Below are 22901 nucleotides of genomic sequence, written 5' to 3'. Positions count from 1 at the left end.
CGCTTTTAATGTTGTAATATTTAGCTCTATGAAGGAAGTCAAGACACCACATGGCGTTAAACGGATGGTTTATTAAAAGTTTGAACAATGTGACCGACATGGTACCCACATCCATGTTCCACACGTACAATTTTGTTTGAGTGTTTTTTTTAAGTTTTGTTTTCGTTTAGGATCCTTCGCATCAGCTGTCTGATTTTTTTATTTTTTATTGTCGTTTTTTATTTTGACATCAAAGCTTCTGTGAGCACCAATCGAGTTCTACATTCACATTCAGTCAACTGAATGTAGAAATATAAATATAAAAACAAACAAACAGTGTAATTCAGATCAAAATTTCCACAGGTCGCAGAACTTAAGCCAAAAGGTTTGTTAAAGTTATGATAAAACATATTAGGGAAACGATAAAACTTAAATGAAAACATACTGGTTTTATGACGAGTGAGAGACATAAAAAGGACTTGCTGATGGCAATGTACTATACTTTACAGTACAATAAAACTGTTAAAAAGAGATGAATGTCTTTGTCTGAGTTTTGATTCGGCAGTAAACTCAACATCCAGTGTTGAATAATGCACTAATGAGACCTGACTTTGACCTCAACCTTGAGCCGACTCACCTTAACGCAAGCCTCGGTCACAGACCAAACAATACAACGGAAGTGGTGTGTGTTGTTTTCTGACTTCTACCTTTGGCAAACATAGTCCTCGTCTGTGTCACTCTGCAGCAGCTCTTCCAGAAAGGCAGTTTAGTAGACCTCTGAAACCTGCACAACAATGAAGACGGCTGGAGTTGTTGAGAAGGGTTTTCTTAAGAAGAGATTTGGCTCAAAGGGAGCGTCCACAATAAAAACATTTATCTTTGTGATCTAAGTGGAAACTTCACAACACTGGGTACTGAATACTGAAAGAAAAAAAAAAGCTTGTTCCGTTGCATAGAAAACTACAAAAGAGGGGAGGGGGCAACACAACAAAGCATAAACATATACAGCTTACACGTGAGCCTGAGAGATGAGTTTTTTAACAAAGTCAGGGCCAAATCTAAATCAATCCTTCTCCGATTATTTAAGACAAATAAATACAGCTCCTCATGTAAAGTCTCTCCACTTGAAATAAAAAACCTTGCTGCTACAACTTCATGGTCCACCTGTACAGAACTGAAATGAATGAGAATAAACGTAAGAATCCAAAGAAAACTAGTAACACGTCACGTAAACACATAGAAAGTAGACTTCCAAGTTTGAAATGATCAAGGAGTCAATAGGGACTGGATGAGACTTCTGATTCACAACTCACCTCCTATTATTCTCTATGTGATTTCAAACCTGTAATACAAAACTCCAGAAGTCCGTGGTAGTAAAGAATATATATATATAAAAAAAATTACCATCAAGGTATTAACAGCTTAATATCGTCAAACAATGTAAAAGAAACACTAGCATATAAAACAAAGGCAACAGATAATCCTCCATTTTCCAACACTGAGGCTAGTGTGGGGTTGTGTTTCAATGACAGGAGGGAATTGTGGTGGTGGTCCCCTGGCTCAGCGTGAGAGCTTTCACCCACCAACATCTCGAGAATCGGGAGTAGCCCGAATCCTCGAGCACTGGTGCGACGCCTAGGCTTCAAAACGCTTCGGGCAGACCATCGGGGCGACGAGGGTCCACGTGTAGAGGATGAGACACACCCAACATGAGGCCATCTTAATCCAGTATACTGACCAGCTCCCGTCCAACAGCTTCTCAATCTTATGGTCATCAAAACTGCAAAAGAAGGACACGGGCCAGAGACGTGAGCAAAGAGAAACCACGGCACTGTTTGTTGCTCTTTTTGCCCCAATAAATAATATTGCAGTCATAATCTAAAAAATTAAAGGCTTTTTCACAGTGTCAAATGTTAGGTTGGCTTAGGTTGGTTTTCCACTACAAAAATAGTACTAGACTGACTAGTGACTTGTAATGCAGTTGTTTTCAGTGTAACTGAATCACTAGAATAAGTTAATTAAAAATATTTGTTCAGTACTTCCTCCATGACCGGAGCCCAGACTCCGTCTGACACAGTCACTGGACTGAAATACAGTGGCAGGGTTTGTGATGCCGCTCGCTATCAGCAGTGCTGTCGCTAAATACACCAGACTCCTCTGTTAAATATTGAGATTTAAGACATTTCCCTGGTAATTGTTGGAGATTAACCTAAATTTTTAGGATTGTTAAGTCTTTTTAAACGATCTACAGTTCGGCAATGTTCGGCTTGATTCTTGTGTGAGACGTCCAATCAGTGGCCGGCAGTCTTACGACATCACGCATAGTACCTACTCAGCTCGCCTGGAACCTCACCAGAGCAGGTACTCGGGTACTACGCTAGTGGAAACGCAACTTATCCATGCCGAGGCGAGGCAAGCCGGTGGAAACACGCCATTGTCTCTTGCTGGCTTATGCATAATTTAAGTGTCACGTGATCATAAACAAGCGATGCTGCTACACAGCAGCATGAAGTGAGTTCACTTACTGAAACCAGTTGGTGACGGTCATCATGACATACAGGGAGCCCAGGAAAAAGACAAAGTGGAAGTAGGCGTAGCTGTAGATGGTTCCCTCTCTCTCATCATACACCACGTTCTGGCCTGTTCCAGTCTTCTCCTCATCGTAGTCGTCTGAAAAGTTCACATTAAATACATTTGTTCTTTTAAATCTTAGGATGCAGTAAGTGTGTTGTTGTTTTTTTTTAAACAGATACCGTTATACAATCAGGAGTGATTCCTTTAAATTCACCAATGCACATCAACTGCACCTTTTCCAACTTCTAATATAAGTAGGGCTGCAACTAACGATTATTAGTAGATGAGCTCTTGTTTGGTCTGTAAATGAAATAATGATTTTCTCAAATGTCTTGTTTTGACCACAAACCAAAATGACTCAGTTTTAATGGTTTCTTTGTTATTTGGAGCAAACAAACCAGAAATGATTCACATTTAAGAAGCTGGAAAGGTCAGAACAACAGTTTTAAATACTAAAAACTAATCAAATAACCCTTGCAGCCCTAAATATTAGCAAATATGCGATATATTAACGTTGATTTCTATTTTCTTATAGCTCTATTTTCAAACATGGAACAGTGTTTTTTTCCCCACAGCAGGTGGCGCTGTGAACCTTCTCATAGTCCTCTCTGGGCCTGCTTCACTGTGTCACACTAACCTCCTAGTAACAGTGACATCATCTGTGTTTGCTGACCAATGCTTTCTCACCATCCTCAGTCAGGCTGAGGAATAGCAATGAGCATCGCCTGTGTCTGTGTGTGTGTGTGTGTGTGTGTGTGTGTGTGTGTGTGTGTGTGTGTGTGTGTGTGTGTGTGTGAGTAAACACACAACAGAAACTGAACAGACTACAGAGGCAGGGAGAGAAATAGAAGGAGATGCACACTAGTGAAGGGGGAGTGATTTGACTTTACTGACCTGTGTCATCTCCAAAACAGAAACAGCAACGTGCTCTCTGCAAGGTTGAGGAAACAGAGGTTACCACTGATCTGGAATTAAATATTTATGAGACACACACAAGATACAGTAGATACACACACACACTTCATATCACTGGGGCCTCATCTGTTTGTGTTCATAAGGGTGTTTCTTTGCGAGTATGTGGTCACTGGGAGTTTCAAGTTCTGGTAAATGTGTCTGCATATTTCATTAACCCACACACTCCAGTGACATGTGACTATGTGTGCAGGGTACCTCAGTCTCCGGCTCACTGTTCCTGCACACTCTGAGCGCGGCAGAGCTTCGCCTGGTGGTGGACGTCAGGCTGGAGGCAGGGTGGTGAGAGAGAAAGAAACAGGGAGACACATTAGAAGGGGAAAAGAAGGTACAGTATTCCATCACTATGCATCCCCCCCCTCATCATTTGCAATTCCTTCTTCCTCAAGGAACAACCACAAGAGACACAATGCCTCCACTTGATGGAAAACACATGTGAACAAAAAAAAGGAAAAGAAATACATTGCTGCTGTCTCTCTCACACACACACTCACACACACACACACACTCCGGTCAGCCACAGCCAATCACACGCTGCCTCTGCAAAGTCACAGCCAATCAGAGCTACCCTGTCTCTGTCGCTACCGCGATACAGCCCGTCATAAAATATGTATTCCACATTGCCTTTAACAAAACAGCTGTTAATTAGTTTGGATTTTTAGTGCTGGCATAATTGCCAGCCCTATAAATTTTAGTGCTGTAGCACTAAAAAGGAACATAACGCAGGGAAACTTGGTCTGCATTTAAATGTGGTCAGTTCAATTATGAAAAAGGAGTAAAAAGGAATGTGTGTGTGTTCTTGTAGGAATATCTTTGCAAGGATCAAAAAAACTTAGGAAGTGAGGATATTTTGGCTGATCCTCATGTTCTGCCATCTTAGTTTAAGGGTTAGAATTAGGTTAAGGTTAGGATTAGGCATTTAATTATGATGGTTAAGGTTAGGGTAAGAGGCTAGGGAATTAATTATGTCTATGAGTGCCCTTGTGTGTGTGTGTGTGTGTGTGTGTGTGTGTGTGTCTCACCAAGAATAAAGGACACATCCAAACAGGAGAGCAGTTCCCACAGCAGTCACAATCTTCTTATCACTCTCAGTCCCAGCGTTGAAGGGAAACACACACACGGTTGTGTTCACACCATCTATGTTCAGCGCTAGATGGAAAGAATGCACAGAGACAGATGAATATGGGTGAAAGAGGGGGAAGCGAGTAAGAGAAGGAAAATTTCCAGAGATGCAGCAAATGTGCTTGTATTTTGGCACAGTGTACGTAGCAGAAACGGAAGGATTCGAATAATGTAATTTACAGTAGGTACAAAAGCAGCAAAAGAACAGTATGTAGTGTCCTAATGACCACATACTACATATACTATTTATATTGATCACTGAGCAATGCAATGTGTCACAGCGATGTGCTTGAGTCTGACCCGTGTGTCAACAACCTGCTGATAGGAGCTGATACTCAATAATGGCTGTGATTACCGAGTGTGGTCGTGGGTGTCTCTTCATACTCACTTTCTTTTGGTTTGCTGGAGAAGGCTGAGAAGGTCAGGTACATGACGTAGACACTGATGACTCCAGGCTGCAACAGGCCTGATGTGGGCTGCACTGCAGGGACACAATGGTTAAGTTAATATAAATGACTAATAAATCACTGACTTTGTTGAAAAGGTAGGATTACAGACAGATGTCGTTCCCGTCCTGAACTTGAATATGGGATCAGAGCTAACGTGGGCAAAATTGGAACTATGCAGGATTTGTGCCCTGATGTAAGAGCTTTGGAGTCACTGCAATGGTTACGTTTCGATGCAGGGAGATTGAGGGTTTCCACTCCCCTAATGTCTGCAAGCGGAAAACCAGCGATGCAAGATCATAGCTGCCGACCTTATGGAGTCCTCAGAAAAAGGACAAACACATTTTTAGAACGCAATGTCAGACTCCAGCCTGTTTAAGCGTATACTTGTAGGAGTAATTGAACTTTGAATCAAAAAATATCTAGGTACGTTAGTCCAACTAAGAATAGTTTGATTTTACTCAATTAAAATGTTTCCCAGACACTCAGAAAAACTGTTGTCTTAGTCCGACCAAAATCAGTCTTTTAACCCTTCCGTTACAAATCCTTCGCCGTCTTCGCCAACAGGATTTGCCATGCGTACTTCTCATTACCGTAACGCCTAGACCGTTTGCGATATATAGAAGATTCAAAAACTATGGACTGGCGACCTGTCCAGGTCATATGAGGGTTAATGTGCATGTAAACACCACCTGTAACGCAAATCCCTGTGTCCTTATTTGCATTACGCAGCCAAATGAGATAATGTGCTTGTGTGTGCGGGTTCTCACGTTTCTGTATGCACGGAGAGATGGCCAGCAGAGAGATGATGAGGCAGAGGCTCCCATTGATACCCAGGAAGATTTTATTAAGCACACAGGCCTCAGGGTTAGGGTGAGTATAGAACAGACCCATGAAGACCACCGCTCCCACGGCAATGCTGAACAGCACCAGAGTCACCAAGGCCAGAGCGCCGTACCACAGCCGGTTATACTTCACTCCTGAACTCCTGCAGATAGGACGACAGACGGAGGGAGAGAAACACACACAGAGAAAAACGGGGAAAACATAACATGAACGAGGGTAAAGCAAATTACAGAAGTAAAAAAGATCAAGTGAAGTGGAGGGGGGGGGAATAAACTAAATGAACGAACACAGGTAAGTTGGACCTAAAGGGTAATTAAAAGAAAGACAAAGAGTTTGGTTTTACTTAACACATATCATTCAAGTTTTTTAAACAACCAGCTATGATAATGTGTGTCTGCGTGCGTGAGCAGAGGAAACTGAATAAACACCATATGCATCCTCTGAATCAGCAGAGGGAGGACGGTCTGCTGCCAAGTCTCCTGCCTCATCCATCAAAACACAAAGCTACATCCCTCCCTTTTTCCAAACTTTTAAAGACACACCCGAGGAATCCAACCTTCTGAGTATCTCAACAACAGGCAAAAAGTACAGCAGTGGTATTATTTACTGTGCATCCATATTTGAGTGAGCTGGGTTTTGAGGTTTCTGGGACAACAGAGACGACGTCTTGCTTTTACCAGTTTGTGTTCCATCGGTGCGCAAACTCCACCAGCAGCATGAGCTGGATCAGCAGGAACAAGAAGCCGCCGATGGCTCCGATGTAGCGCCACACTGTGGCATAGAACAGACATAGAAAAGTGGGGGAATAGTAACATGAGTGAACGCAAGAAACAAAACAGGCATGAGCTGAATCTTCTGTGAGATTAAGCGCTTTCAGACAGAGAGATTATTTGAACAATAACACATTATAAGAGTTGGAGTCAGACAATGCAGACAATTTGAGTATTTGCCATTTTAATTCTATATCTATAAGTCCATCTTAATAAAGTAATATTAATAAAGTTTTTTTTTTTTTTACCTTCGAGAAAGGTTTCCTCTTTGGGAAGGAAGAAACCTCCGGCGCAGCATGCCACCAGCAGAATAAACTTCAATAACCAGAACCTGTCATGAAGGGTAATGATTATTTTAAAGGTTGTCCATGAAAAACATCAAACAGTCAGCATAAGCATTTAGAACATGCAGAGAAGAGGATAAAGAATAGAGATGAGTTGTTAGAGTATGAAAAAAAACAAGATGCTGTGACCATCTTCCCAAAATGTATCTTTCTTAACTCAAGTGTTTGAGTTTAGTAGGAGCTAAAGAGGGTCTGAGCTCCCACAAAGCAGGTAAAATTGTATATCTACAGGGGTCACAAGTAAAATATAACCAAAAAGTATTGTTTAAATTATTATTATTATTATAGTATTTTAATCACAAATAATGCAGTTTCCTCAATGTAATAAGTATAATTTACGAGAACGAGAAAAACAGGCTGACAGGAACATGTTTTACAACAGAACTATGGCACTGGCTGCACTTCTTTACCGAGCCACTGTGGTGCGCTCTAGAATAATACGCACTGTGACGTATGCCTGTGGTCTACTTTGTCTGCATAAAGGTCAGTGTCATAGTTTGGCGTCAGCTATTAGAGACCACCCACAAACCTCAGATTACAACCCGAACCCTGCTTATATGCAAGGTCTGATGGAAATATTCCGTTCACGGTCGAGACTGCGATTAAGAGAATTCAGGCAGACTGTCTTTGCGTGTTATATTCTCTTTGCAGAGAGGTCAAACAATACAGAATACAGTAGTAGTCTGGCAAGGTCTGACAAAGAGCAGTTCTCAGTGGAGAGCATTAACAAAGGTGGTGCACGTCAGTCGGTGTTAAGCAAGATTACAAGAAGACAAATCTTTACTAGTGGATATTATAGATCGGGGTCGGCAAGTAAATTTGGTCTAGGGCCAATTTTACTGGGCCAAAACATCAAAACCTGTTTTTTCTAATCTAAATCAAATTATTCAATATTGTACAAAAATGGCTAATTTAGGAGATGTATTGGTTTAAAAAGGTTACTAATTGACTCAATTCAATTGTTTGAATTCATCTCCCAGGCTGGATAATATTACTGGAGGGCCAGTTTTGGTCCACAGCCACAAGTTGCTGACCACTGTCATAAATGAATGTATAACAGAAGAATGTATATACAGTTTAGAGACTGATGATGATCTTCTTACCCGTTGTGTACGGCCGCCCTGCAGCCGGTGCTGTTGTTGACTCGTATGGTGAAGAGAGCGGAGAGTAAGAAGAAGATGGCCATGCCGAAGCACACCTTGTAGACGGCGGAGTAGCCGACCAGAGTTTTGCAGTTTTCTCCTGCGTTCATCTTCTCGCACAACTGGCTGTAGAAGGGGATCTGATTGACAAGGACACAAGACAAAAAAATACTTAAATTAGGTCATTATAGTGTTGAAGGGAAAACCCCACCTCTGCTCATGTTTGTCTAGTACATGGCTGCAGAAAAAGGGCCCAGTAGTGTCTATTCTGAGCGTCATGCCTCTAAAGGAGCAGAAAGAGAGAACAGGCAGCGACAACAACCCCTCTTTCTCTCCATGAAGCCCTCTTTCATCCCTCGTCCTCCACAGGCTGTTAGAGAGGCCTTACAACTAACTGTCAGTGTACACAAACAAAAGACACAGATGAATAAATTAACCACCTTCTGTCAGCAAGTCAAAGGAACAGGGGACACGGAAAAGCAGGAAGGGGCATGGGCAAGACAGAAAACGTAAGAAATCTGTCTTAATGTAAAGTTTCAAAAGTTATTTTGAACTACAGTGACTGCTATGGAAAAAAAGGAAAGGGCAAAAGTGGAGAGTTATTTAGATAAGGACTTTGCTTTGGCCTTCCCCAGAAAATTGGAAGAGTTTCAAAGGCTCAGTGCCAACAGAACAAACTCTGAAAATGACACCCACAGACTGGAGACTCTAACTACACGATGATGATCTCAACAAAGCCAAGGACAAAAGAGATGATTTTAAAACATTCTGGCTAATACACGGTTGACTTTGCATTAAAGAGGACAAACGCTTTGGTCTTTTAAAGTTTAGTTGAAGTACAAAAGAGCGAGATGTCAACGGATTGAGTCGTCATTTCCTGACTGTGTAGCCGAGTCTAGACCCCGATCACAACACAGAGTAAAAAGCCTGAGTTTGGAGCTTTTGTCTCATGTTGAGGACCATATTAGCATGTCCATGGTGTTGAGATTAAGAGGGAAAGAGGCCGGCTGGTTCAGACTGCTGTAAATCTCTTGAAAAAAGCCCGGCACTCTCATACGCACAATGGCTGCTCTCTTAGCTGGGACTTCCCACTGTGCCCAGTGTGTCACTGACACCGAGTGTGTAGACGTGTACGCATGTGTGTGCAACTCAGCAGGCTCTGCGTGGGACTATCAGAAGCCATTTTGTGCCTGGATAGGCCCGTTTACAGGGTTCTGCTCTTTCAAGGAGCTACACAGTTGGAAGTAATTTCAATATTGTACTGTAGACACTGGCAGAGCCTGTGGAAAAAATATTAGGCTTCAGATGTGCTTTCAGTTGAGGAGTTTGCACTCACTGCCATGGAAACCCAGTCAGCTGATTGTACTCTTCAAATCGTAGTGGCACTAATAGTTTTATTATTTTGTGTTTCTGTGGTTAGGATTCAGGATTTGAATGAGCATATTTGAAGGACAGCTTTGGGTGAATGTTTGGAAATAAAAAGAGTCAACGTTGCTGTGATCAGGTGTGGTGACCATTAAAGGGAGAAGTCAAAAGCAGAAGAAGAAGTGTTTCAGTGTATGTATACACACTTTATTGTACTTAGATATAGAATCATCACTGTATTGAGCCATCAATATAAACTCAGGGAAAACAAACAAAATTTGGCTGGTATTGACTCAAACCATAATACTTCAGTAGGCCAATAAGCACGCAGCATGCTGTTTGAGTGAGATTGAACAGTGCTCATGATTGCTTGTCTCTAGGCAGAGAAAACAGAGAAGAAACAGAGCTTCATACGTGTGTAAGTGTGTCTGTGTAGTGTTTGAAGAGTGATGTAGTTTACAGTTGTTAACTCATGATTTATGCTGAGATCAGACAACACAAATTCAGGGCGATTTTCAAGCGAGTCGGTCGTGACCATTTGCAGATTCGGACATGATTGTGAATAATATATAATATAATGTGATATTGAAATCTATTGGCCTTTTTTGAGGGTCCCATTTTGACATACATACAATGACATTACTGAGGAGATGGTGTTGAGAGTAGATCCCATTTTTGTTCAGATATTTTGTTAATTTTAATGTTTTACTTTCTTTTAATTGTATGAGCAATGTTTGCACCATGTAAACCTCACATATTTGTACATGAAGGAATGTATGTACTGAGTCACTGACTCCTGCACTCCGTATGTTTCCTCCTGATAAAAACGAAGAAAAGACTAACGGAATTGCAGCCCTGTCAGTCAACGTGACGGACGGCTAAAAGGTCTGATGGTGATGGTGACCATTGCATTACAGTGTACAAGTGATGTACTCACATGGTCTCTCATCACTTGCTCCACAGTGGGGGACATCATGACGACGCAGGTGATCGTGACCAACAGGAAGTAAAGAGCGTACATGACTCGGGTTCCTGTGGACTGCTTTATCTTGGGGCAGCAGTTACAGCAGCACGAGCAGGCCGCTGATCCACAGCAGCAGGCCAGCTGCACACAGAGAGAGAGAGAAAAAAAGTATTATCATATTAGTTTCACAGTTTTCCACACCATCATATGTCATCTGATACAGACATAATGTATTTAAGGGGGCACTTGGGTGGGGAGGGACCCGGGGTTAAGCGTTCTTTTTGCAGCTGCCTGAGTCAGCTGCAGATCCTACACTTTAACCATGTGCCAAGCATGAAAATTACAAAATGACATATTTTTTTGGACAAAGGACAAGAAAATATGCAAAGAATATGAGAATTATAGTCTTTTTTTTTTTACCTTTCCCCCCCTGCCACAGATAAATAATGTGAATAACAGAATAAATGAATGACATGCTGAGCTAACAAAAAGCCAATACTCAAAAACACAATTACAGTAAACAGCACTTGTGGTTAAGCACGTAGCCAACCAATGCCTTTTAGGATCAGATGTTGAAGCCATTTTAGCACTTCACTTATGTTTGGGAGTGTCTGGTTCTTTCTGGCACTGTTATATCATCAGAGCTTCAGAACTCAACAAATCACAGGTTTGAGCAAGAAGACATGCACTGAACAGATGAAAAAAGAAAAAAAAATAGCAACAGCCTTTCTGTCTATTTGCTCATTCATGTTTTCAATCATGAGAAATTCCTCCCACTGCTTCACGGGGGCAACTCTTGATCAGAACAGACAGTGAGGTTTCTTGTCTGAACTATCACACACATTCACACACAGGCTTACTCTGTTTCTCCTGACAGGCCATCCCATAAAGACTTTGTTCTATTTAGGAAAAAGGGGAAGCTCTATAATTATGAGGTATGAGATCTCTCTGTAGCCACCCCACCCTGTTTGTGCGGACCTTCTCTCCGAGGTCAGCAGAACACACACACACATACACTGCTATGGTAAAAGGTGTGGCGCAACTATGGTGCCTTGTTTTAGTTTTGTGTGTAGAAGAAGATTATGGGATACAGGTTGAGCAAGTGTGAACCAAAGGCTATGGTGCTGGGTTTCATCAGGGTAATAGGGATGGGAATCAGGGAATCGGTATCGGTCAGAATTGGTATCGGCGCAGTACAGACCACCTGTAAATATGTAAACAAAATAGGCAAAAGCATTTCAGTGGAGTCATGTTTGGGCTGTTTTTTGGGAGAACAATATTTGTGACACAGTTAGAGAATTATGTCTGAGAAGACAGCTGTGATATTGGTATCGGACACAAAAAAGGGGGTATCGTCCAAAACCTAGATGTTAAGTCTAACCGTGTTAGCTACAGACAAACAGTTTATCTACTATCATTATCGTATTAGGTGTGGGGAACGACCTGATAATTGGAGGTTGTCATGGATGAATACACACGCACGCACACACACACACACACACACACACACACACACACACATACACACACACCAGTTTGCAGACCAAGCACATTGACTGCACTTGAAACACAACACTTTCCAGTCCAGGTAGTGGCACAGTTTTTTTTTTGATCAAAAGAACATGGTGCCCACGGAAACTTGATTGAGGTTACGTACCCACACATGCACAAGTCAACACAGAAAGAACACAAGGACATACAAGTGAAGGTGAACTATTGTGCTGTGTTTCCATCATGGTACGGGTCAGTTTGGTACAGTTTTGTGTTTCGACTGTGAACACTTTTTAAGCATAAAGTGCCTTTTTTTTCCCTGCCAATTTGCTCTTCTGCATTCAATTGTCAGTGTGAAAAGTCTCTCACACCAGAGCATACAACAAGATTGTTCCACTTCTGTGGCTGTATGGAGTTAATCTGCTTTTCTTTCCACTGTTCCACATCATCATCACCAGGACTCCCTGGAAGAAGAGATCTTGTATCACAATGGGACCTTCCTGGCTAAATAAAATCATCTCTTTATTGTATATTTCCTGTATGCCTGTATGGGGTATGTAACCTTGGTCAACTATGTTACATAAGCAAAAGAGAAGAAAATGGCACTGAGATACCAGAGCAATGATGTGCTGCACTTGAAATGGGGATGTTGCCTACAAATGATCAAGAATTCAAGAACAAAAAACAAGCCTATTATTATGTGACTCAACTGTATCGGTGGAAGTGAAAGCTTCCTATTCTGTATACTGTAGCTCTGCTGGAGTTTATTCTGGTAATATCAGTTCAATTTACCTTTCAGTCACAACAGTAATCTTATCCCTTGGCTGAGTGTGTGTGTCCTAAGCCACTATCTGAGTGTTCTGAAGTAGTAAAGCCAGCGTGCAACATTGTCTGATGTGCAGCGTTCCGCTCCAGATGCTGGTTATATGAGGTATGCTGCAGACAACTGGATCCACACAGACACATGGTCAGGATAAAGCAGCTTCTCCAGCCACACGCCTCTCCAGCTTCTTGGCCGATCTCTTCTCTATGGCCCACTTAGCTGCATTTCTACTCTCTGCTTCCACAGAAATTCACTATGGTTCACGTGATGTACAGTACATTCTGGACGTATGCGACCATACAATGGCACTTTCCAGTAGGGCTGCAACTAACAACTATTTTCATAATTGATTAATTATTTTCTTGACTCATCGTGTACTTGTTTGGTCTATAATAATGGAAAGAAATGGAAATGATGATGTTCTCGAATGTCAAATAACTCCAGCTGCTGCTGGAATGAAATATGAGATGTCTTCAACTTAAGTGAAGCAAGTTCCATTCCATTGCTTACTACCAACTCCTGAAGATGATGTGAATATCTGAGAACCTTCGCCGACACTTGTTTACCACATAAGACCAGCCACAGAGTTCTCTGTAGAGTAACTAGGACATTTGTGCCTGCAGCTCCTGTTACATAAAAGGATAATTGTGAGATACTAAATTATTAAATCAGAGAAAGGACTGCAACAATCATCTATTTCTCGCTGCATCTCATCGAGGCCACACTGATGACTTATGACTTAAATCCAAGGCTGCACACAAACGGCTACTTCCATATTTCCTCAAATAATCAAAAAGCCAAAGTCATCCGTGATATTAGCAGTTTACCATCATGGAAACCAGCAAATATTCACATTTAGGAAGCTGAAACAAGAACTGAGCTCAAATCATGAAGCCCAGTAATTTTACCACATTGTGTGACCATGATTTTAAATAGATCTTAAAACCTTTAATAAAAAATAATAAGCAAGAATAAGTAATACATTAAAAACACAGGTAAATGAATTTTTCTATTCTTCTTCTTCTTTTTTTATTTATTATTTCTTTTTAACCATTGAGGTTAATTTTTCAATTAAGGCATGTTCATATATTGTAATTTCAATCATGGCGTTCAAAATATTTCAATTTGTCTCAGAAATGTTTCACAACTGACTATTTTATCCTCTCTCTATATTACTTTCATTTTCAGATTCTATTGCAATTGCCTAGCAACACGTTGACTCGTGTCTTTACCATTTGAAAGGCAAGGGCCAGGTTTTTTTTTTCCAACATCCTCTTTGCATCTCTGCATGTGCACCTGGTTCAGTCTAATGTGCATGCATACTCAATCTCATATTCCATTCAACGAGCTGTGATTCCTCACCAGGAAATTGCCCTCTTTTGTATGTCTACATGAGTGAATAAAGGACGATGACCTCACATAAGCTGAGGCAAGATTGCATGGTTATTGTCTTCTTTGTTCAAAACAATTTCACACAACCAACTGAAGAGGAAAGTGCGATGCTAGCGGAAGCATGTGCTGTGTGAGCGTACAGTCCATGAGGACTGAAACTGTAGCTATGCAAGCATTCGTCTATGTAGGACTCAGACACATTAAATATGACACAGGCCCAGTTTGAAGGCATCATCTGTCTTCCTCTGTAGTCTCCATACGATATATAATGAATCCCAACTCCATTAGTCAATGCAAGCAGTGGTAAATGGGTTAAGATGTTACATGCGATTCTTTTACCCACATGGAAATGCAAAAATAAGAACAGCAGACACATCTGACGTCATTCTGCTTTCTAGGTAACATTTTACACAGCAGTACAAAGGCTTTTTGGATGCTTTGATGGATGATCAAACACAGACCGAGAGCTGCAGTTTACTCCTAATCGGCATCTAAAAAGGCGCGTTTAACATCAACGCAAGGAGATTGGCAGGAGTATAGGGCTCAAACACGTGCACACAATTTACTAATGCTTGAGAAGCTGTGGAAGTGTATTAATAGGTCTGACATTCTGGCTCCAAGGCCACATGTGCATATTCCAGCTTTTGTTCACATAAGGACTTCCAGTTTTTTTATTTATTTATGTGGCCCCTGTGCTTTATTTCATGACACACAGCTTAAACGGGATAAGCCGTTTTCTTTGTCTCTGCTGCACCCGCATGTCTTTCTTAATGGGCGATTAATTAACCACAGCAGACTGAAAGTAAGCAGGAAAAAAACAAGACGATTTAAGCGGCGAGTGGGTGTTTAGATTTCATTAGTTAGGGGGTGTTTCACCAGAGGACAACACAAAGTGGGGGGGGGTAAGCCGCATACTGATGGAGACGAGAGAGAAAATGTCTTGCGGAATTCCACCACACGCACATACATACAAAAAGAATATCCATGGTAACAAACCCTGACCTTACCCACTTCATGGGTCATACACCTCCTCCTCTTACTGCTCGCCCCGACCCACCAGCTACTCAGCAGGTGGCAACTGTGTCTGCAGATTACACCCTTACTTCAATATTAACAGCCCCGGGGTGCCCACTGCCCCAACGGTCATCATCTCATGCTACTGTAGATAAGAAACCGGTGAAAAACTAGTAGTGATTTAAGACTCTGGTCCTCACAACCCTGCACTGAAGGCACCAACACTTCCACTGTGAGTGTGGGAAACTAAAGAGACAAAAGACTCATCTTTTTTTTTTTTTTACTCAGCCTGAAGCTTTTTCACTCTACATTTCATTTACTTCATCCTCCCCCACCCTAGTGCTACCATCCTCATCTGTTGTCCTCTTTCCTCCTGTATTCTCTCCGTTTAACCTTCCTTTGTCATTTGAGATGCCCTTTACCCTAAACTCGGCACGCCACCACCTCCCAGCTGTTCACGGGGTCAGGAGAAAAGATGATACTGCTCTAACAGTACGGGCACAAGGATACGTCAGTGAATGCACAACAAATTCCTCTTAAGTCTCTACTAAAAACCACATCTGTGATCAGACTGTGAGCAACAACAGTAATTACCCTGTTTTTTCGTCTATACGCCGCCGCCTTAGCCTCAAAACAGCAGCGATGAGATGAACGGTGGGATCTGGACCAATAGGAAACCAACTACATGAAATGCAGTGGGGATTAACTCTGGTGCACGACACCACGCAGACACAACTGCTTACGCAACAGATCGTTTGCAAAAAAAATAGGTCACCCCACTGTATCGCAGTAAGCACAGCAAAAGGGAACAAGAACAGGATAGACTGTTACAGAGCCAGTTTTGGGATTTCCTCCTGCAACAAGTCAACCAGCGATGCAGTCAACAACACTCACACGAGCTGGGGAAGGAAATTATCCTCTGACAAAATCTGGACACCAAAATTGGAGTTACAGTGGTAAAACAATTTAATCAGCTAGTATGAGGATTGATGAGTTCCTCATCTAAAAAGGCAAGATATTTGGGCAAAAGAAGTAGTTTTATCATAATGCTGTGGGGTCACACACATTAAATAACTACAATATGTTTTAATTTGGATAATGCACTTATAAATGGTCATATAGTGATTTCAATTATTTTGTGTTTATTTCTGTCATGATTTTGGCATTGGTTTCAGTTTCAAGCCTAAACAGGGGAATAAACCAAAATAAATGACAATGGGAAATATGACAGCGAGTGACACAATTACATCAGTGGGAGCAGAAGTTTCATGTTGTGTCATTAGAGACTTAATTAATCCATTTTTGACATCTAATACATTTATCTTCATACCTTATTCTGGTAATCATTTTTATCCTGTGGTTATTTGCTTTAGGGAACTCCCTGTTAGTCTGAGCTCAATGATATTGGCCACTGAATAAAGTTAACCACAGCGAAAGAGCTCAGACGAAACTACACACCCTCTCATCTCATATTACAACAATGCTTTAAGTTGAAAGCAGTGAGAAACCAGCAGAGGAAAAGTGGGAAAAGGAAGGCCAAACTAAATACTATATGCGATAAGATTCAAGGCAGAATCACACACAAGTCTAGTTGTGCCAAGATCCAGATCAAGGTCTACTCCAGTTTCCACTAACACAGAGACTGATCGCTCCACTATTAGGAGTCCAGCTAGGCAGCTGTATACACACAGCAAAAATGTATCATTGCTCTGGTGCCTCAACACAAAGGGAGGCCTTTGCTTCTCTCTCAACAAATATAGGCCCTGGTTACGAGCGACAAAAGAGAGAAACTTGAGTCCACAGAAACAGAAACCACCGGTGGAGAAGGAAGCAGAAGAAGAAGCAAGGAATAGAGAAGAGCTGAAGACAGAAGGCAGGACATGAACAATTCCATGCAGACAATGGGTGTGTCACAAGTACAGTAGGACAGCAGGAAACAGAGCAAACAAGAACAGGAAAGCAGCAGTCAAAACAAAAGCAAGTCTGAGTCAGAGATCACCAGGTAGAAGTATATCCAACGTCACGTTGCATGTGTTTACTCTGAGGCCTAGTTTAGTTACTGTTTTGAGTTCAGTTACACAGAATTGTCACTCTTTACTGAGTCTTTACTGTTCACTGGGACTTAACAAATAGCAAAAACACAATTAGTGACAGGGCCAAAATGATCATTTGATCATGCCAGGAACTGTGTCAAAATATAAATATATTTTTATATGCGAGGAGCAGGAAGTGATGGTTGCTCTTTTGGTTATGTAGCCATACGTTTCTTGAAAGCTTACATTAGACAGCTGAGAGTTACATTTTGTCCTTTGTTATGATGTGTGAGCTCCTCGTCAAGTGAAAAGAAAACTTCTTTTGTCTTCTTTTGATTGTTAAGACAAAAAAAACAAATGTTACAGATGTATGGAAACAATACAACAACAACAAAGACATTGTGGACATCTGGAACACAAACAAAAAGGACCTTCCTCTGTGAAAGTTGCACTTCTATTGGTGTAAACCTTGCTGCTTTGAGAGGATTACGATTTTGAACGTGTTTTTTCTTCCAACAATTAAAACACGTTTTCACAAGGTTTGTGGACAAAACAAGGCATTCGAAAACATCATCATTTCGTGGGTTGAAATGACCATACAAGTACTCAATTAATTAATGGAGAAAATAATCAACAGATTAATCGATTATGAAAATAACAGTTCAGGCGGCATATAAAAAGGTTAGCAGGCATTTCACAAGATTACATCAGCAAAAATGACAAGATATGGAAAGATGTGGGGGAGATGCGGTTGACGGCAACATTATCCCTGTATGTCTGTATGACAGTACGGAGGAAGACAAAAGAGATGGACGACGGCCAATTACGTCCCTGTGGGAAAACTAACTCCTGCTGCTGCTGACCAAAGCAAAATTCCTGAGACCAAGCTGAAAATAGCAGACATGTCTGTCTCACATGGACACAGTTGGCCGGTAAATCCAATCACATGACCTCAAGTGCTGCCGAAGAGGTCTTTTCATTTAGCCTGTAGTTTTACCTATCAAGTCATTTTATAGCTCATCAACACTTGTTTTTTGGGGGACGGGGGGGGGGGGTCACCTGTCTCACTCTGACATTACAGACCTCAGCCACAGCAGTCACACCAGTTGTGTTTACTTACATGAGTGTTGCTGGGGTGAAAGTTCAGAGATTATCTGGTATTTCACAATATTAGTTTTTTTTGTGTGAAAACATCACATTTCAATCAGCTGGTCGGTGCTTTTTGCTGAGTTCTTTCAAGTAAAATGCTTGTGAAGTCACCAAATTAATAAATATCAGGCTACAACATTCCACAGATATTAGGGACGGACAATATTGTACTTTTTAGCTGATATGCCAATAACTGATACTGATATATTATGTTAATTTCACCACAGAAGAGACTAAATGACCTCTGCAGTTGGACCAAGGGAAAAGCTAACATGTTTTCGATTAATTGAGAAAATGATCGGCAGATTAAACAATTATGAAAATGATCCATAGTTACAGCCCTAACACACTCTAATACAGGGATGAGAACTTCAAAAACACCTGTTTCTAACATTTATGTGTATCATTTCTTTGGTTAACATAGAACAATGAAAAATAGGATGATTTGTAATTTACACTGTTGCACTGTTGAAAACAGAATTGTTCAGCTCTCAGTATTTGTTGTGCCCATTGTTTGATATCTGTGGATGTTTCTTTATCTGTTTATAATGCAACACGCACAGTGAGACAGCTAGTTATCCACCGTCCTGACTCATACCCCGCCAACATTGCCTGTACCTTTGCTGTGCTGCCTACATTCACTCACACAGATTCAGCCCTGTCCCATAGTCTTTAAAGCCAACACTTACTGTGCTTTTGGACAACACTCAACACTGAGATAGAGCATCCACCCTCTATCCCATCACAACATGGCATACATCCCTATTCACACTGAGAAATTATATGTGAGCTGCTCCCACACTGGGCCTGGTCTCCTCTCTAAATCTAACCCAAACAACACTCAGCTCTCCTTTAATTTCCACCTCCAAAGCCAAAGAGGAAATAATAACAGACCACACATGAACCTGGACCCCTCTAAACCTCATGCCCATATGCACTGGCAAAGACGTTAATTACAAGTAAATGCATAAATAGACATGGGGCATCAGTGACCATGATTAGCTCTTCACTGGCACACCAACACAACGGCGAGTCTGCTTTATACCCTTCATTTTCTCTTAATCCTTCCCATTTTACATCATTCCCCATCTTTGAAAAGAACAGGAAATAGAAGGGAGGTCTCCTTTCATGAAGGATGTGTCCAAGTAATTAAATTCCAGAGCAGACTGAGTCCGTGGGGTCAAAAACAATCTGTTAGCTGAAAAGAAGACAGAGCACAATCCCATTTACAAACATGCCACGACAGATTTGCCACTTTTTGCCCCTCTTAAACATATGAAATCCTCATATTAATATATATGTGTATATATATACACACATACATACACATATATATATATTCACTGTAAACCTTTAAATTTGAAAATAGCCTACTGCATCCATTACAGAGGAAAGAAATTAGTTTATATCACATAAAATATTGCTGACATTACCAAAAAAGTGTTGCAAAATGTTGTTAAGTTGCAAACAAATGTTGTTTCTAATGAGTTATCCACAAGTTACTTTGCTGATAATGCAACAACGCGTAATGTTACTGATATTAAAAAAAACCAATTACTTGTGCTGCTGAAAAAAACGTTTCAAAACAAGCTGCCATGTGAAATGTGAAAAATCATAAATCACGAGGTCCCAAAATGACAGTACAGATGCAGGCTGCCCCATGTGGCACTTCAAAGTAAATCACTAGTACTGTAGTGTGGCGCGCTAACCAGTATTTTCATGCATTTGTGTGAAACATGAATGATTTTCTCCATTCATGACTCTCCCGATAATGGAAATTCACCACAATCAATTTACTGTGTGTGGGTTATAACTATTTAGATGATCCATTAATTGGTCCGAGTGTTTATTAAAATGATTGAAACAAGTTATCAGATTTTTTTTAAGCTTCTTAAATGTGGATAATATCTGGTTTCTTTGCTCCATGTAACAAAGAAATCTTTAAAACGAAATCATTTTGGTTTGTGGACAAAACGAGACATTTGAGAACATCATAATTTCCAGGTTTGGTGGACACTTATACATTTAGTGAAATTTTAAGGATTAGTCGAGTAAAATAATCAACTTAGTCGATTGATTATAAAAATAATCATTAGTTACAGCCATAGTCTGAGTGTGATTTTTCTTCTGGTTTCTTTGCTATTTAAATCCTAGTCTAGACATTTGTGGACATGGAGAAACACAGAGACTAATTTTCTGACACTTTATGGACCAAACAACTGTTAGGTCGCAGCCCTATAATTGTCTATGCCACATCCCTATTCCTAATAATACATTTTTCTATGTTTAAATTGGACATAAAGTCGAGTTCCTTAAGTCATTATCCGCATTTAACATTCAAATATTTCAGCAACTAAAACAACGAGACCCTCACATTTATAGAATAATTTGGTGGTTTTAGCTGAGGAGTCGTTTATGTTTAGTAGAAAAAGAGCAAATGACAAAAGACATTTGTCACATCCGGTCAGTGTGTGTGTTTATGTTCCATACATTCAGACAAACGTCACCGGTTAGTGAGATAAAACCGCTGCTCCGTGTTGTTTTTACGGCTCGTTTTCTGTCTTTGTCTTCATGGACATGACAAAGTGAAGTAAACTGACAACAGGAAAAGAACCGAGACAAAAGACACGAAAGAGACGTCGCTGACTCGCCGAGTCTCACAGGCACGAACGGTCGGTCAACCAACGGTCGACGTCGCGTTCATAACCGTCAACTCTTCTACACCACCACCACCACCAACACCAACAACAACAGAAAAACAACCCGGTAAGTGTGGTTATTGTTGCTCACCTGTGAGACACAGCACGGTGTACACATTCTGCCGGGGGACAATAAATAAAATCCACCTCCAGAAAAGACGAGCTCGCTGCTTTTTCTCTGTCTTTCTTCTTCTTCTACCTCTGCATGAAATCACCGCCACACGGCCGGGAAACAAACGCGTGTGTCCTCCTCCTCCCTGCCAGCCTGTCCACCGCTGTCTCTCCTCCTCCTTTCTTCCTCCCTGTTTCTCCTCCCACTGCACATCACCATGGGGTAAAAAAAGAAGCCTAACACAAAGACAGACGACGTTCACATTACCGCGAAAAAGCGACAAATATCAGATCTCTTCCCACCCACACACACACACACACACACACTCTCATGTGAGACAGGCTACGTCCACACTGTAAATCACATCGCTCACTTCCGATTCACTTCTGATTTTCAGGCCTTGTTTACACAAACAGCCCAAATCAGATTTTTAAGCATATCCAGATTGTATCTAGCTTGATTTTCTTTTGCCAGCCTGAACAACCAAAAAACACAAGTATGTGGTTTGAATCAGCTTTGGAAATCTCATGTTCACATGTGAGAGAAAATTCTAATCTTAAACCAACTTTACGTTTAATTACTTTAGTCTCTCTCACTATTAACTCGGTTAACTCGTCCTGTTTATTGATGTTTGGTTATTGATTTTATGAACAGTTCAGGTGACCATTGGACACTCAGTTACACTGGCATGATTAGATCACAGTAGCCATGGACACGAACGCCCACAAATTATAACATATTCTTATAACCAGAGCTGGTGTACAACATAAACACTGACTTAAGATAAGACACAAACTAGGCACCTTTCAAGGTTCCCTCATTATCTCAAGGCTTACTAACTGTATGTATCAGACGTATCTGGCACGATGCTCGCGAGAATCTGCGATGATGCCTTACAGTTCAGATGTCAGGCATTGTCTCAGTTCTCGTAGGATCTGAGCTGTTGTCAATAAAATCTTTCAACTTAACTCATCACTGACTCTAGAGGTTCCATCATTGGTTATCTCCATAACACCACTCTTGTTTTTTTTTTTTTTTTTTTTACCTTAGAGGGCAATAAAATCACAGTAAAAGTGTCTCAAGTGTTAATTTGCACTTTTTTATTCAATGTGAAGCACCAAGTGTGGTGATAATGAACTTGAATTAAACTAGGAAATGAGAATTTACTGCAGGGTACGTTGGCTCCAGCTCCCCACCAACGTCAAATAAGATAAGTGGTGGATAATAAATGAAAAAAGGTTCTCAGAATGTTTTTTTTTTTTTTTTTAATCTTGTAGGTAGTCCTTGAGTGAGAAAAAAAATCAACCCTTTTAGTAAGAATTTTTCTAGCATGAGGAATGACATCACATCAGTCTGCCAAGAGTGAACTGCTGGGGGTTTGGGTGACGTCCAATGTAGGAGGAGACATCTGCGGGCAATTAGAGAGGCAAACGCTTCAACAATTAGTTTCTCCTGAGGTTTTTTTTTTTTAATCAAAATACCAGACAATTGCTGCTCCATTAGTTACACTAAGTAGACAAGCCTGAGTTGTGCTTTTCCAGAATCCCATCAGTAAAAGAGAACCCTGAGAGACGAAGAAGAATGTCGATGAAACACTATGAGCTCTTTATTATCAATCACCCAGACGTAATTCAAGGTCACTTTACTCATAAATGTAACCTTTA

General features: G+C 40.9%; 1 protein-coding gene across 1 annotated transcript; it reads right to left on the bottom strand.

Annotated features, from left to right (window-relative positions):
* Positions 1–51: 51 nt before the first annotated feature.
* serinc5 (serine incorporator 5) lies at positions 52–21514 on the bottom strand. The gene is made up of 12 exons (XM_058635460.1): positions 21217–21514; positions 10498–10665; positions 8157–8335; positions 6958–7040; positions 6617–6710; positions 5864–6081; positions 5036–5128; positions 4548–4674; positions 3724–3793; positions 3448–3484; positions 2505–2649; positions 52–1759 (listed from the first exon to the last, which is right to left on the bottom strand). The coding sequence occupies exons 1-12, from the start codon at positions 21241–21243 to the stop codon at positions 1615–1617; spliced, it is 1386 nt and encodes a 461-aa protein (XP_058491443.1). The 5' UTR covers positions 21244–21514; the 3' UTR covers positions 52–1614.
* Between the last annotated feature and the right edge of the window lie 1387 nt (positions 21515–22901).

The sequence above is a fragment of the Solea solea genome, chromosome 8, assembly GCF_958295425.1.
Source record: "Solea solea chromosome 8, fSolSol10.1, whole genome shotgun sequence".
Lineage (NCBI taxonomy): Eukaryota > Metazoa > Chordata > Actinopteri > Pleuronectiformes > Soleidae > Solea > Solea solea.
This window is presented reverse-complemented; position numbering and strand designations above follow the sequence as displayed.

Excerpts from the sequence above, each read along its gene's own strand:
- serinc5 (XM_058635460.1), bottom strand. The coding sequence starts at position 21,243 with ATGTGTACACCGTGCTGTGTCTCACAG. Across the intron at positions 10,666-21,216 it reads CACCGTGCTGTGTCTCACAG|CTGGCCTGCTGCTGTGGATC; the intron begins GTGAGCAACAAT and ends CTCTGTGTGCAG. Across the intron at positions 6,082-6,616 it reads CACCGATGGAACACAAACTG|GAGTTCAGGAGTGAAGTATA; the intron begins GTAAAAGCAAGA and ends TCCTATCTGCAG.